Source organism: Callionymus lyra, chromosome 12 (genome assembly GCF_982586985.1).
Source record: "Callionymus lyra chromosome 12, fCalLyr1.hap1.1, whole genome shotgun sequence".
Taxonomy (NCBI): domain Eukaryota; kingdom Metazoa; phylum Chordata; class Actinopteri; order Syngnathiformes; family Callionymidae; genus Callionymus; species Callionymus lyra.
In genome coordinates this window covers 12,974,311-12,991,185 of record NC_141829.1, presented here as the reverse complement: position 1 = coordinate 12,991,185, position 16,875 = coordinate 12,974,311, and the positions used below count along the sequence as shown (strand labels likewise).

General features: G+C 37.2%; 2 protein-coding genes across 2 annotated transcripts in view; one reads left to right on the top strand and one right to left on the bottom strand.

The window, feature by feature from the left end:
• Positions 1 to 8,293, bottom strand: part of lrp2a (low density lipoprotein receptor-related protein 2a) — a 70,227-nt gene extending 61,934 nt beyond the window's left edge. The window contains exons 1-3 of the mRNA XM_087804364.1: positions 8,106 to 8,293; positions 2,330 to 2,437; positions 1,240 to 1,362 (exon numbers count right to left, since the gene is read on the bottom strand). Coding sequence (XP_087660490.1) covers positions 1,240 to 1,362; positions 2,330 to 2,437; positions 8,106 to 8,175 — 301 coding nt within the window. The 5' untranslated portion in view covers positions 8,176 to 8,293. The remainder of the gene's footprint in view (positions 1 to 1,239; positions 1,363 to 2,329; positions 2,438 to 8,105) is intronic.
• Positions 8,294 to 8,609: 316 nt separating this feature from the next.
• On the top strand, positions 8,610 to 12,346 carry ccdc89 (coiled-coil domain containing 89). The gene is made up of 7 exons (XM_087804360.1): positions 8,610 to 8,877; positions 9,974 to 10,446; positions 10,854 to 10,984; positions 11,053 to 11,189; positions 11,253 to 11,329; positions 11,973 to 12,051; positions 12,117 to 12,346. Exons 1-7 carry the CDS (start codon positions 8,872 to 8,874, stop codon positions 12,198 to 12,200), a joined length of 987 nt encoding a protein of 328 aa, XP_087660486.1. The 5' UTR covers positions 8,610 to 8,871; the 3' UTR covers positions 12,201 to 12,346.
• Positions 12,347 to 16,875: the final 4,529 nt, after the last annotated feature.

The window sequence follows — 16,875 nt, the reverse complement described above, 5'->3', positions numbered from 1 at the left end:
TGGCATGACTGAGGACAAGAGGATACAGTCGACTCCAGCAGTTTTTAAAGCTGATTTTTGGACATATTTTGGTTTCAAAACAAATGAAAGCAGTTACGACTTCATCAAGATTCTGTAAACTCTGTAAACACCAGAGTCAAGTACTGGGACGATACGAAATATATTCAATATATAAATCGCAATATATCGTATGGTTGCCCCTGTATCGTAATATGTTTCTGAAGATTCTTGCCAATACACACCTACTAAAAGCTGATATTGGTGTTTGAGGAAACAATATAAATGCTTTGAAGTTTAATTCGTTGGTGTGTTTGATTTGGACTGGAGACTCTCAAGTCATGGGTCGAGAGCAGAAAGTAGGTCGCATAGCCCCAATTAATAGGTCGCCAAACTTTTCCAGGTCGAAAAAAAACAAGTTTATACATATGTTTTTATCGTAAGCTAATTTTACAGTTCAACTGTTTTTTTTGTTTATTTAATGCATTTTTAAATGAACAAAGTTCATTTATATTATTTATATCATAGGACAAAGTAAGGACTATCCGAGCACCACATCCTGACATGTATTTAGGAAATAAAAAATAAATCGATAAGTAGATACACAGGCACAACAACCTAATATACATTGATTAACTTCCGACTAATAGATGGCACTATATCCTTCACAACAAAAGGAACAGTGATATCCTGCGAGATCCCAGCGATGACTGAGGACGAGAGGATACAGTCGACTCCAGCAGTTACTAAAGCTAATGTTTTCGACATATTTTGGTTTAAAAAAAATGAATGCAGTTACGACTTCGTCAAGAGTCATGTGGCAACACCAGAGTCGAGTAGTCGGACAAAACTGCAAATATAAACTTGTTCCTACAGTATCAGAATATATATTGCAATATATCAACCTGCTGCTCCTGTATAGTAACACCCCTATCTACAATGTAATGTAAAGTAAAGTAATTATAGGATAGGACGTTTTAACAAGAAATGGTAAAGTAAAATGTATTTTATTTGGATCATGGGACAAAGAAATAGAAACTTGCCTCTGAAGACAAACATATCCATAAATGATTAGTCTTGAATCACGGAAGTTGTTTTAATTCACTTGTCTGCTGCGCTTTCCATTTAAATTGAGCTCCTTGGTGGAGGTATGTGCCCTCACAGTGCTCTTCTGCACTGTATTCGTCAGCACTTGTTTCTCACCTTTTGTTTTTTCTCGCGGATAACAACAAAGGTACTCACCACAGTGTTGTCTCTCGTCCGAGCCGTCTTCACAGTCTTCCTCATTGTCGCACACCCAGCCGGCCGGAACACACTCGCCGTTTGTCGCACACTGGAATTCACTTTGGCTGCAGGTTACCTGAGCTGATGGAATAAACAACAATCACCACATTTAGTTCACCTGCGCCGCAGGACGGAGAGATTCTGACGCTACTTCCTGTTTTGCTAACTGTAAAAACAACTCCCTCCCCCCACTTCTGTACTCAGACTAATGTTGTTGTTAATACATTTTACATTATTTTAACTATTATTGTTCTTTTTTTATCATTAATTTCTATTTATTTTGTTTACTATTTTAACATGTGTGCTGCATGTCTTAATAGAATCTAATTGTATGGTTAATCTTTTTTTTAACTGCATTAATAACCTGATAAATATCCCTGATGTGGGAATAATATAAGGTGTACAGTATCAATCAATCAATGTATTAGGCTAATCAATACTGCTTTTCAGATTTATTCAACCTTTAAAATATAAGTAAAAGAGAAACCTGGGACTTCTTTCTGTCATCGTGGTTTCCCCTCAGTCCCTTCATATGAATACAAACTGTAAAGGGTGTGATAGTGTCCTGTGACAAGGGTGTGACAAGGTGTGACGACTGAGGACGAGAGGATACAGTCGACTCCAGTATCTTTTAAAGCTGATGTTTGGACATATTTTGGTTTCAAAACAAATGAAAGCAGTTACGACTTCGTCAAGAGTCATGTGGTCTGTAAATTCTGCAACGCCAGAGTCAAGTACTCGACAATACTACAAATATATCCCTTTTCCCACAGTATATATTGCAATATTTCAACCTGCTGCTCCTGTATAGTAACACCCCTACCTACATTGTAATAAGTAATTATATGATGCGATATTTGAACAATAGTTAAGAAATTGTTAAGTAAAATTTACCTTAATAGCGTGAATAAAATGACGTTTTTCAAATGACAGTTTACACACTACTACATTTGTTGACTTTCTGCAGTTTAGCTAAGACAGTGTGGAAGCAACGGTGAAATGACACACTTTTGTACAACATTAGAAAACGAATTAAAGCGCAACTCACGACAGCCGTGTTCATCCGATCCATCCAAACAGTCAGACGTCCCGTCACATGTCCAGTCCTGCGGGATACATCGTCCAGTCCCACAGCTGAACGCCCACGATTCACATCCTGCACACAAAAGGTGGATTTGCCAGTTCAAACTTTCATCCACTCTTTATTTTCCCTGCATGCAGACAGCTATATATAGGAGTAGATCTTATATTGGTAAACAAGGAGATGTTTGGCGGGTCAGACATGCCATGTCGTCTCTTCAGCCAGTTACACAACTGACCCTAAGCCTTCTTTTGAAGTCCTCCCTGAGCAACGTTGTAGAGATAATTTCCTACTTCTCTATCTTCGCTGAGAATCTCCAGGAGAGATGGATTCCGGCAGCGTGGTCCAGCACAACATTCCACCAGACCCATCTGAACTGGAATGTCTGATTGTCTCACTGTGACAGCCTGATTCATGCTGACATGTAGCCGGTGGTACAAGGTGGTACCATGTCCACTTCAACCTAAATTCTTTGCGAAAGGATAGTGCCGAGGTGGTGATTAGTGGTGCTTGGGGAGGGTCAGTCTCCGGCTCTGAAGGGTCAGCTATCTTAGAAACCATTTCTCAGTCAGGAATAAATACCTAAACACACTTGAGATGACAAAATAATAGATTCATATATAACAGTCTTGGACAATCTATTTTTATTATTTTCCTTCAGACTTTGAAATATACTATGAAACTACATCTGTAACCCAAGAGTTTAAACGTATAATTCAAGGTAAAATAAAGGTTTACAAGAGCAGGTTTAGATAAGATATGAGAGGCAGAAACCTTTAGATAAAAATGCTAAATGGAGGTCTATAGTGAGGAAACCAGTGAGGTCAGCAAAAGCAGTGAAGCGCTTCATTAACAAGAATTAAACTGGTGTTTAAGACTTCAAACGACAAAAATATATATAACATTATTGTTGTATGACGTCAATAGTGTGCTATTCTTTGAGCTTATGAGGTAGATCGATACATTTTTCCTTTATTAGTCCCACAAGGTATTAACAATGAAATACTTTATTATGAGTTCAAAAAGACAATAAAAAGTTGAAGATGAGGTTTTTATCATGGTCTAGTAGTGAAAGAGTAGCACATTGTGACTAGAGCAATGTATCCATGGAGGCAGTATTGAAGTATTGAAACATGCTTCGTCTTTTGGTTCAAAATGTTTGTACAAGTTTTTTTCTGTAAATTAACAGCTTGTAATAGCTTGGAAATTTAACTCATGATTGTTATTCTTTGTAATGTCATTTTCTTCTTTCTTGAGTAAATGTATCAGTATTAGTACTAGTATTAAATATATTCAATTGATACCCAGTCCTAATTCTAGTCAGAGACTAGATCAAGTCCTAATTAAAATGTCACTCTCTACTCCAGTAATTGAAAATACATCCAGGCAGAAAAGTATTGGATAATAAAATGTTGACTCAAATACCTTAAAGGTGACTTGGCAATGATCTTGCTTAGTTGGAATTTACTGGTATTTATTGAAGATTTACTGATAGAGCGAATACTTTGATAACACAGGGAAGTCAACATAGGAGGGAAGTCAACATAGGAGGAAACTATATCGCAAATTCCAATGAACACATATTTTTTTCCAGATACATTTTCAGTAGATACGAAGAATAAATAGTCAAGGATCGTTTCCTGTGTTTCAAAGTGCTGGACTAGAATCCTCAAACTGAACTTTATCTGAGTAACACTAAATTAGACTGTAAGGCTCCATATAGAAGTCTCGGGCAGGAGAAACCCTTGTTTTCCTGCTCGGTTTACTAATGATAAAACTGCTCACATTCTGCTCAAAGGGGTCCTTTGTTGCAGCAAATTGATCCCAGGGGTTTCAGCATCATATAAGGCATGACAGGAGGGACAAACTCAGGTCTACAGTACATTAGCACTTAAGAAAAGCCTACTAGTGTTCTCGTGGCTGCATAAACATGCTTAATGAGGGGTTGTGATCGAATACATAACTGATGAGACCTTAGTGACAAGATATCAGGAGAAATTATATATATATATAACGGTACGATACCTTCACAAAAACAAGTATATTCAAGTGTATTATAAATATATGTTTTTATTTTAAAAAGGAGTAGTGTAGTTGAAGTTTATTTTGGATGTATAGTCAAACTCAAGTGTACTTCATAAAATGTACTTCAAGTAAAGTATAAAACTTGCTTGTTTGGGTTAACTTTATTATTGTGGTGGTGATACAGATGTAAACTGTGCAAAGTATTCTGGGAAAGGGCGGATACTGTTAGATATTGTTAGATACTCAAATTTGCTGGTAATGACTAGTATTACCACCATTAGAAATTTACATGTGTACGATCAGGTAGTGATGGAGTTTAGGTTTATAACAAATAAGAATAATTTTCATTATCTTTTTGTACCTTAAAGACATAGACACAACAAAGAAAAACTTTGCTTTTTTTATTAATCAAGTTGTAGTCTCAATCATTAGGGTTTGGCAATGTTATTTACCATTTGGAAACATGGTTCGGTCCTTGTCCGTCTTTATTTCTTGAGGCAACCATCGTGTCAAAAATACGTCATGTACGTGACATACGATGGCCTAGTGGTCAAAGCCCATTAGCTGGAAACTTAAATGTTGGAGTCTTCCTCTCCAAGATTCCATAAGTCCCTCACCGTGACCATAAGTTATCATTTTATAAAGTTCTCCCCCGTCTGAAATCTCAGTGAACGAGAGGTTAGAAGAGCCCAGTCCATTATGACGTAATAATGGCTTCACTCCACCTTCAGCCAGCTGTAATCACACGTTATTATACAATGAGTCCCTTGGAGGTGGAGACTTCCAGGATTGATGATGCACAGTGACATGGTAAAGAAGATTTAATCTCTAGAAAAACAAAATGTTTTCAGTGGGTGGGGCTTAAGCACATTTTCTTATGTAAATATTTCAATGAAAAGAGAGTTTTGTACAAACACACATATACTGATGATACAATAGAGTCCAACATCTATTTAATACACACTTATATCAACACATTAGTTACCCTACAACATTGCCGTTTTTTTATACCGTGTGAGTCTGTTAAGTGCTGTGCATTTTACCAAAATGTGTACTAGAAGTATATGCTGTACCTAGTAACTTGGTAGTTTGAAGAATAGTGTACTTTGAGTATGCTATCGTATACCTATCTAAACTAAATGAAAAACTTAGAGTATACTTAAAGTGTATACTCCATCTGCAAACCTTTGTTATGCTAAAATTTAGTCCAAATAAGTATCAAATTAATATGCTTTTAGTACACTTCAAGAACAAATACCAGAGTATACTTACTATACTTAAGTATACTTGGTCAAATGAACTACAAGTGTACTCATTTTTGCTAAGGGTGAGTAGTGTGAAACAGATCTGCAGGAGGCTTTCTAATGCTGGCACTGCTGTATTTTTGCTTGTGGGAAAGGTGGCTGAAAGTTTAAAGCTGAACTTTTCAACACCTGTTTCCAGATTGGATTCTCTTACACCATTGAAAGAAAGTGTTGTAAAATGTGATCTTTCTTCCTCTCGCCGTAAGTCGGGTTATGTGATCTGGAAGGGCGGGTTGAAAAGTGCAATCTGAAGGTGTAAAATCAAAGTTGTTAAGTGTTTTTTTTTGCCGTTAATTAAATGTTTTGCTTCCCTTTTTTCCCTGATACTTGTAGTTCCTAATTAGCAACTTAAACCCACAGCAGGAGAGGACACTGCACTTTCTACGCAGGGAGATGAGGACACCCAACTATTGTCCAACAAAGAAGAGCAGTGGAGGAATTTTCATTAGAATGAAGCCCACTGAATACCTCGAGCACCACTGTGAAATTACAAAAGGCACAAAAGCGGTCCCAGCAGGGATTCAAACTCATAAATGCAAGCATCACCCTAAAAAAAAAAGCCACTATGGAGAAGACCAGGACGAGTACAGTAAGTAGTACTTTCTATGATAAGATTGCACAAAAGAAGCTCCATCATGAGAGGACCACCTGTCCATTAACCCCCGAAATAACCTCTTTTTTTTTAAAGTCTTCTATCAAAGTTCTCCTCCTGGATTTCATCAGCGTAGTTTGGTTTTGGCCAAGATTCAGCCTCTGGCAGAATGAAACGCCGGACCTGTCCATGCTGTCAGAGCAAAGTGCTGCTGCTTATTTCATATGGAAATCAATGCAACAGAATGCGGTCGATCGCCAAACAAGTGACTTTGGCTCTGGCCGCTACAAACAATGTGGTGAAAAACACCAAAGAACATTGGCAGCGACTTGGGACAGACTTTAGGATATTTGTAAGACTTGAGCTGGTTCAAATAAAAAAATCTCAACGTGAGATTCTGTACTTCTTTATGCTAAAGTTTTTTTCTAAAGAACTTGTTTGTATATGTAGTGAGGGTTGCGGGAAAAGGAAGAATAAATATGCTTATTTGTTGTGTGCCAAGGCGGTGCTACTATTACGGATTTAGGCTCTTGGACCGGAATAAATGTGTGCGGTGTAACACAAACATTAATGCCAAGTTGGACACATTCACACAAAACATTGACCCACTTTTACTGGAAATTGTCTTAAAACTAAATAAGGGTGAACTTTAAACAGCACTTAATTTGTTATGAAGACCCTCCCAGACAATGATTAATAGAGGTGACAACTTTAATTTGTTTTTATCCTTTTAAACTTGCCTCGGCAGCAGAAAAGTCATGCGACGGTTAAGGAACAAAAACATCCAATTACGGCGTTACATTAGCTATTAACGCCGCTGTAAGCAGTTTGTTGACCCTGAGGTTGAACTAATAGGTCACTTAATACAAATAGGAACTCTTAAATTAATAACCATACTTTAAGCTCAGCACTTGTCCATCACAACCTTGACAGGAAGTTTCTTTCATCATAGTTGACTGAACTTCTATTTGAGTCATTTAAAATCCGTCTTTAAAAGCAATATAGAAGCGCTGACAGAGGACGTCACTTCCAAGGGGGCAAGAATGACAGCATTATTACTCGGACGACTGGTGGGATTCAAAGGAAATACCAAGAAAATTCTTGAAATGCTGCAGTTTAAACTGCCGGGACAGTTTTTTCCGCAAGCATCACTCACGGCTTTTTCAAACGGCCATGCACTGCGATTGAACGGTCAGAAGGAGATTCTTGGGAACAGTATTTTGCAACGGTTTCTTAGGTTGGAAATGCCTCCATTCGGCAGCAGCTGCAGCGTAATTAGTTGCTTGATTCACACTAAGGAGCTTACATACTAAGGGTTGAGCAAAAAGAAAGCAGATTACAATTTGAGAAGCAGGCTGTAGCCGGAACATGGGAGACAAACACAAGACTGTCATGAACAACAAAGCTGTACATAACAAATGTCCTTTTTCCAGGGACCATCTTTTTTTCATACACTTTTATCGCAACTTCTTTCTACTTTTGAAGTGAGGTAGGTTGTAATTGTGGGATTTGTACCAGTAACTCTCCGACCTTAGCTTGTCTGTAAGTCACATGCTATTGTTACCTAGCAACAGCAAATCTGAGCAAAAGTTCCTCCAGAGAACTTTACAATCTGTCTGAAGAGGGCTTTGTGCCTCAACAACACATCCCCCCCCACCCGGGGGGCCAATATTACTCTACTGGGTGGTCAGATCAAAGTAGTACTAATTAAAAGAATTGTAATAACAGTCAGGGGGGGGTTTTTGGGAGAAGTCAGTATCTCAGCAGCAACAAGTGCACTGGCTGCTGCATCAGTGGATTCAAGTTGGTAAGAAAGACTCACCTTCACACTCGCACCAGCTGACCCAGTGTGTGTAGACGAAAAGGACTTGTAGTATCAGTGCTCTCCGCATTCTGGCTGGACCGTCCAGCTCCGCTGTGCAGATGGAGGAGCCGCAGGGACTGGAGCTAGGATGCTGTTAGTTTCCTCTCAATCCGGGCCAGCAAGTTGATCAAATAGGGGGCGTGGCTTAAGACGCGGACAGCCGCTCCCCCCCCACCATCCACCCCCCACCAACAACCCAGGCTTAAAAATCCACTGGGGCCCTGACTTTGTCCCCATGACCTGAGATGATTCACAGTGGGATATTAACCATTGTTTATCCGCTGAGCCAGGGATGAACCGATACTACGATCACAAACGCTGCTTATGTTGGAAAGTTTGAATGAAACAACAACAATCTGTTGATTTATAAATCAGCCAAAAAAATAATTACTAAAATACGGATATTTCAAAGGGTGTTGTAACAAACAGCACTGAAAGCTGGCTGAGCATTAGAAAAAAAAAGTTAAACTAAATACGACTAGCTATTTTTTGTGTGTAGCTCAACACTGCCATCGTGAGGCGAGTTTGCGTCACTGACGTTGCACTTGCCCCCGCCATATAAAATTCTCCACAGCAACCAAAAACAAACTTCGGTTCTACTCGAGTGTTTTTCGCCATATTAGTTGTTTTTATTATTCTGTTTATTTAGCTTTTAACGAAGATAATGTCGTCTACTTTTTGGTTTCTCGAGTAGAAAACGCGAAGGACGACTTTTTAGTACAACATGGAGGTAAGTAAAATATCAATAATACGAGTGAGTATAAGAAGTTTAACAAACCTTTTGTTGTGAATTATTTTCATGTGTTTTTTTCAAGTAAATAAAAATCGCTAAACATTCAAACAAAGACGTCTATCAACGAAGTTTGACGAATTGCATTCTGGGATATTGTAGCACCTTTATTAGCATTGCTAAACGATACAAATAAATTAATAATAATATTAACTGTGAGATTGTGATGGATTTTTGTTTGGGTTGTGTATCATTTCTGGTTTTCTCTGATCCTATTCACATTCAGATAAATTAGCAATAAATAATACTAATAATACAATAATACTATTATTATGCCAAATATAACAGTATTTCTGTCACAATAGTATTTTGCTGGGAGCCATAAATGTTACTGTATTGAAAACGTCAAATCAATGTTTATTGTGTATATAATGCAAAAGTAATGAATACGTAGCGTATGGTAAAACTTTTGACACTAATATTGTAATATAGGTTAGGTTAGGTAGAACTTTATTGATCCCTCAGGAGGTCTCCTTCGGGAAATTGTTTATAACTATAATATAATAATAATATAATATATAATATAACTAACTACTTTAAAGTGAGAGTTATAAGTCATAAATAATGCAATGTAATTTGGATGGAACTTGAACAAAACTGACACATAATTATAATTTATTATCTATTATTGAGCAGATTTAGACGTGACATCACAAGTTGAATAAAAAGAAGTAACTACATTGTTTAATTCACAAAAAGATGAGGTTTTAAAGGAGTGTTTACTTGGTCAAACCTAATATAAAAATGAATATAATTGTTAGTTCTGACTAGAAATACAGAAGGAAGGGAGAATAAAGATGATATATTACAGGATCAAAGTCATTATTTAAGAGATAAAAGGGATAATTATATTGTCATATCTAGTTTCAAATAAAAGCATGGATTTCAGGCAAAAACATCCTTTACAAATAAACTTCAATAGTCTTTAATGTGAAAACATGAAGGCAAATCTAACCGTTTGTGGGTTTTTTTAATTCAACTTTTATTTTTTGAGGCAGTTTATCACAAGCAAGGCTTTTACTGATTATTTCTACAGCGCATTGATGGTGCAGGGATGCTGACAAAGAAACTTCAAACCCTATCAGCGGAGGAGATAACGGAACTCGGGATGCTTCAGGCCAGGACTCTTGAACAGTCCAACTTGTTCGGCAACCTGAAGCAAAGACACGACGACCTGCAGATCAAATGTCAAACCCTTCAGAACGTCAACACGGAGCTGGAGTCCAAATCGAAAGGCGGCCAGAAAGCTCTGGAGGAGCAACGGAAGAAAGCGGAGATGCTGGAGAAAAGATTCCGGGATCTGGCCGCCAACAACGACGAGATCATCGTCTTCAAGAACGAGTACAAGAAGCAGAACGTTCAGCTGAAGCGTGAAAACACTCACCTGCAGGAGGAGAACAACTCGCTGTTTTCCCAAAAGCTTCACGATACAGAAGTCAACCTTCAAAAGCTGACGCGAGATTTCACGCGGCTGACGGAGGAGTTCAGTAAAAAGGAGAAAGAATACAGGTTCGTTCGTGTCAATCGGTTGAATGAACGACATTCATCCTCGGGCTCTGAGGTCTGTGGATCAGAATCTACTGATGGTTCCTGAACACGGTTCAGGACCAGAGGAGAGAAATCCTTCCAGACTGTTGCTCCTAAGCTTTGGAACGATTCCTCTCTCTTTGTGCTTGATGATCTACTGACTCCTTCAAGAAACATCTTAAGACGTTTCTATTTGTTCAGGCTTTTCCTTGATTTTCTGGAACTCCTGTTGTGTTATCAGTTTTATCTTGACCTTTAAAGTATATACTTTATTGAATATTGTTCTGGTTGTTTAAGCGCTTTGTGACCCTGGTCTGGAAATGCGCTATACAAATAAAAATTACTTACTTACTTACTTAAATATTTAACATTTGCACTTTTCAAAAAAGGGAGAAAATAGCCGGATTTGAGTCGAAACTTGAGAAGCAGACGACGGCGCACTGCGAGAGGGAGGCGTCGCTCTGCGGTCAAGTGGAGGATCTGCAGCGACGCCACGAGGACGCCCTGGAAATGTGCAAAGGTGAACCACGACTCATCACACAATCCTCGCGATTCGTAATCTTGAAATAACAAAACTTCAACGTTCAGACCTGAAGGTTCAGCTGCAGCACGCGGAGGAGGCTCACGAGGTGAGAGAGACGAGTCTGCGACAGGACGCCACGGGCCTCAGCAAAGAGATGGACAAGCTGCTGCAGCTGACGGGAGAGAGAGCCAAACTACTTCAGGTTGATTATTTAAAAATGTGGGTTTTTTTTTTAAGGCTTTATACTTAAAAACTGGACTTCCAGGAGAAAGAAAGAGAGATTCAGCATCTCCAGCATAAATACAAAGACGAGAGGAAGTCGAGGATCAAAGCGGAAGACAGGTCAGTGCTGCGTCTCAAATCGCACACTTCTCTTCGTATACTAGAAGTTAGTATGCATCAGGATAGTGTATATACTAACTAGTACGCAAATTCTCAACAGATAGTATGTCTCAAATCAAACACTGCTGCTACACACTAACAGGAAATGACGCGACAGCTTCTTCTTCCACTACTATTTAACGATGTTTCAACCAGCTGTTGGAACGCTATCGCCACCTACTGGCAGCACGTTTTGCAAGTTTGGAAAAAGAAATAAAGAAAAATATGAGAATCTAAATATTCGCGAGATATTTAAGCTGGTATCAGCAGCGAAGACGTGTCATCCCTTTACTGCTGCTGAAAATACACCTGTAAGTATATGCATATACATGCATATATATATATATATGACGTAACTTCCTTTTAAAACGTCATTAAGATGGCGGCCGTTTAGGGTGGTCAGTGTCCATCGAACCATACTCAGTTTTGTGGGCGTTTTAGTATGCCAATTTAGTGTGCATGGCGCACTAAATTTCGCATATTAAGAATTGAGACGCACTTACGCACTAAAAATACTAACTTTGAGTACACTAGTATGCGATTTGAGACACAACAAATCTCTTCGCTCGCGTGTAAACGCTGATGTTCATGGCCTTGTTTTTAGGTTCGCACAGGAAGCGGAGGCGGTGAACGCCGACGTCAAAGTGAAGCATCTCATGAGGAAGTGCACGACGATGAATATGGTGAACATCTTTGAATGTAAAGATTTTAAACCACCTGCTCTTATTTAACTGTTTGTTTTTTTCAGAATTTTGAAGCCTTTAAAGATCACAGCAACAGACTTCTGGAGAAGGAGCGGGAGCTGAACAAAGTCCTTCGCCATTTGCATTAAATTTATAACCATTTAAAAATTGATTTTGAAAGATTGCAGATTTTTTTTTTTATATTAAACCATATAAGAAATCCACTAAACTCTCATGTGTGCTTGTAAAAATGTTGAGTAATAATGTCATAATAAAAAGATTGAATAGCAGAAAATGTTTCTTTTTACAAATAAAAGTTTATTCTGTACAATAATTCACTTAATGTATTTGTTAATGAATGATTTTCAGCCAGTTTTTCAGATCTCTTCAACAGGCCCCACCATGTAGAAAGCCTGCTCTGACAGTACATCATGTTCACCTAAATAAAAAACAATATATTGATATGATATTTGTTTCTATAACTTGACTGATAACTATAAGATTATTCAATTTAACGCTTTTTTTTATTGATATTGTTATACTTAAAACAGTAACAATCGACGGTATCCTTTATATTAGCAAAAGTTTGCAAAATAATTAATTTGAGAAATAAATGGCAATTTAAATACGTACCATCCGAACCAGGTGCGCATGCGCATCAAATGCAGGTCAAACGCTAGGTCACGTTAGCAGCTTTATTTCGACATAAAACAAAAGAGTTGTTTTCTTTCTCTGCTCTTCACTTGGTTCGCTGAGGATTTCAAAACCTGCGAGTGTCTGCAGCTTCTCACAGCGGAGAACATGGTTGAGATGGTTGAAGGCGAAGCTACAAAGACAACTGAGCTGAGACGCAGGTTTTTCTGAGCATGCGCACTGACCCGCTTTTGTAAGTAAGCAGTGGCCACTAGAGGGCAGCAAAGCTATACACCGTATAATTATGAATACGTTTAATATTTTAATTTCACTCCTCTTTGTCACAATGAGGCACATTTTTAATATGTACTGTTACCGTGTATGTACATTTAAAATAGATTAATTATGATCCGGTACTCTTTAAAAATATATATTATTTTTTATTAAACTCGTAAACGTATTTAATTTGTTTATTATTTTAGGAGTTATGGACCTTAAATTCACTTTTTGGTTGTTTTTTTCCAAAGGGGTATGATTTGTCCTGAAGACATGACAGTGGTTTTCAAAGTCTTGGGCCGCCAGGTGGCGCTAGGGGGAACCTCAGAAAAGGGAAGGAAAGAATGGAATTTAATATAATGTAATAAATGTTCGAAGATCCTCTTTGACAAATGTTTAAAGCCTTCAAAACTTCAAAAACAATCCAGACAGAGCAAAAAGAAGTTGTTTTTTTTATTAAAGAAAGAAGAATATTTGGTTATTTTTATTCTCGTACTACATTGTTCGAGCTAAAAGAAAACCTCACACAGTTGGAGAGGGTTTGATTCATCCAACTACCAAAGACATTATCTGCCAAAATGCATAATAAATATAAATAAAACGTTTGGAAATTGATGTTGAAAAGTTATTACAATGGAAACTGAAAACATGAACAAATAATAAACAACGAAAAGTAAATAAAGTTGTGCTTTTAAAAAAGAAAAAAAAAATGGTGTCACAATGTAAAAGCTCGTCATTCATCATAGATAAACAGTGACAGGACGGATTTTGCCAAACTATCATTCAGTGCAACATTCTTTTGTGTCAGAAAGTCTCCTTTAATTACTCGCGGCCCGAGGCGAGGCAACACAAAGCCTCTTCACCTCTAACATAGCGGAAAGAAATCTCCACGAATCCTGTCTGCACAGGACCAGCCTTGTCTTCTGTATGTGGCGTCTGTCCTGGAGGTCACCGGCGCTCACGGACGGACAGATGGTCATTTAGGAATTCATGGTTAATGGAAAGAAAACGTTGGGAATAACCATTAGTGTACTGTGAAAAATTAACAAGTCGATTAACAAGTCTTTATTAACTCCATCCGATACTCCCCCTACTGAACACCTGGAGAATATCACCACAATAACCCAGTTAAACATATGGATTGGGGGCTACATCCAGCCCAAAAATTAGCTTTCCAGGGACCGCAAGAAATTAAGATCAGCATAATTGTCTTTAAATTGTAATCAACTTTAGTCTAAAATAGTTTTAAATGAATGTATATCAGTGTTGTCAGAATATATTGTGCTTGAATTTAAAATTTCAAAGGTTGAAACTATGATATATATACATATATTACATTTTTCAGATATTTTTGTATTTAATTATTTTTTTGAACGAATTAATTCAATATTTTTTTTACTGGTTTCTATTGATTCATTGAATTAATTGATTCATTGAACATATTTACTTGGAAATGTTGACTGTTTCTTTTTATAAACTGTATAAAACAGTAAAAGATGTTTTAATTAATATTCTTGTACACATAAATGTTGTTCTAATTCCAAAACAACTTCTAATTCGAAGGCTATAAAATATTGAAATTTGAAAAACTATTCTAACTATGGAATTAGTACATCAAACTTTTTCTTTTTTTAATCATTGTTGTTGGCTTTATTATAACGTTTTATAATTGAATTCAAAAGTCTACTAATTAAAGAAAAGGCATTTAGAATATTTTTAAAAATATTTGGAATTAGAATATTCATTCTTATCTTTTAGAAGCAACCTTTTAAAATAAAAATAATTCAATTCAATAATTCAATTCTTAAAAAACAAACATTTCGATCAAATACCATGAGCAACAGTTCAGTCTGAGCAAGATAAAATGTTAACCTTTTCTGTCCTCAGGCTCAGAGGTCATGGTCATTCCAGTGTCCAGACCAAAGGTCATCTGGTCTTTGGCATCTTGGCTCTTAAATGTTAAAGTGCCTCTAACCTGTGGTATTTATGCTCATGAGAATTTTTAAATTCTGCTCTTAAAATGCTTTTAGCAAACTTTTGTTTAATGTTGTTTCATAGTTTTGAGTTTGCATTAATTCCAAGGATCACATTAAATCAAACGGCAGTTTGCTCACATCCCTTTGAGGATCATCTACCCTACCTATTAAATTGCTAAAGTCTATGAAAGCTTTATTAATTCTTGTTTTTTAGTTTTCACCGGATAATTTCCACTTTACCAGCCTGTAACAAACAGATATTATACATCAATTTAGTTTTCTTAGAGCGGATTAATTAAACTATACCATCACGTAACGAACAGACATTATACATCAATTAAGTTTTCATCGAGCGGATTAATTCAATTTTACCACCCCGTAACGAATAGATATTATGCATCAATTTAGTTTTCATAAACAGGGCGAATTCAACTTGACCCCCTGATAACGAACAGATATTATACATCAATTTAGTTTTCATAGTGCGTATTTATTCAACTTTACCACCCCGTAACGAACAAATATTGTGCATCAATTTAGTTTTCATACACCGGATTAATTAAACTATACCACCCCGTAACGAATAGATATTATGCATCAATTTAGTTTTCATAGTGCGTATTAATTCAACTTTACCACCCCGTAACGAATAGATATTATGCATCAATTTAGTTTTCATAGTGCGTATTATTTAAGACATTAAACATCAATTTAGTTTTCATAGAGCGGATGAATTCAACTTTATCACCCCGTAACGAATAGTTATTATGCATCAATTTAGTTTTCATAGACAGGATAAATTCAACTTTAACACCCCGTAACGAACATACATTATACATCAATTTAGTTTTCATAGAGCGGATTAATTAAACTATACCACCCCGTAACAAACAGATATTATGCATCAATTAAGTTTTCATAGAGCGGATGAATTCAATTTTACCACCCCGTAACGAACAGACATTAAAGATCAATTTAGTTTTCATAGAACGGATTAATTAAAACATACCACCCCGTAACGAACAGATATTATGCATCAATTTAGTTTTCATAGAGCGGATTAATTAAACTATACCACCCCATAACAAACAGATATTATGCATCAATTAAGTTTTCATAGAGCGGATGAATTCAATTTTACCACCCCGTAACGAACAGACATTAAACATCAATTTAGTTTTCATAGAACGGATTAATTAAAACATACCACCCCGTAACGAACAGATATTATGCATCAATTTAGTTTTCATAGAGCGGATTAATTAAACTATACCACCCCGTAACAAACAGATATTATGCATCAATTAAGTTTTCATAGAGCGGATGAATTCAACTTTACCACCCCGTAACAAACAGACATTATACTTTTATTAAGTTTTCATACAGCGGATGAATTCAACTTTACCACCCCGTAACGAAATTACATTATACTTTTATTAAGTTTTCATACAGCGGATGAATTCAACTTTACCATTAGAATTAGTAGTATTTTTGAGCGATAAATCATTACATTGGTGGACACAGTGATGTTGTGATATTGAAAATAAGAAGCTTGTCCACAAACAAGACAACATTTCTACCCAATTAAGATATTCATTGTATATCGTCCTGGCTGCAGACGTACCCACCCCGGCCCCGGGGGCAAAAGGGAGTCCTGGAAAAGTTTCTTCGAGTAAGATCAGATGGTTCCTCCTTATAAAGGAGGAGTGACAGTCTGGGGGTCTCACCGTCTGCTGCCAAGCATGAATGACTTCTCTGCTCCTCAATCAACACACACCCAGTTCACTGCTTCCACCTCAACACCTCTGCACGTCTGCAGCTGGAGAGTCGCCCAGATCCTAGAAGTCCTGCAGGAGGCAGAAGAAAGGTGAGTGATCGTGCTATCAAGTGACCTCAAGTCTTCTGATCTTTGTCTCTCATTTTTGCAGTCGGTTCAGGG

Bases quoted from the DNA above. Each gene is read 5' to 3' on its own strand.
- ccdc89 (XM_087804360.1), top strand. The intron at 10,985-11,052 runs GTGAACCACGAC...TTCAACGTTCAG, and splicing joins CGCCCTGGAAATGTGCAAAG to ACCTGAAGGTTCAGCTGCAG. The intron at 11,190-11,252 runs GTTGATTATTTA...CTGGACTTCCAG, and splicing joins AGAGAGCCAAACTACTTCAG to GAGAAAGAAAGAGAGATTCA.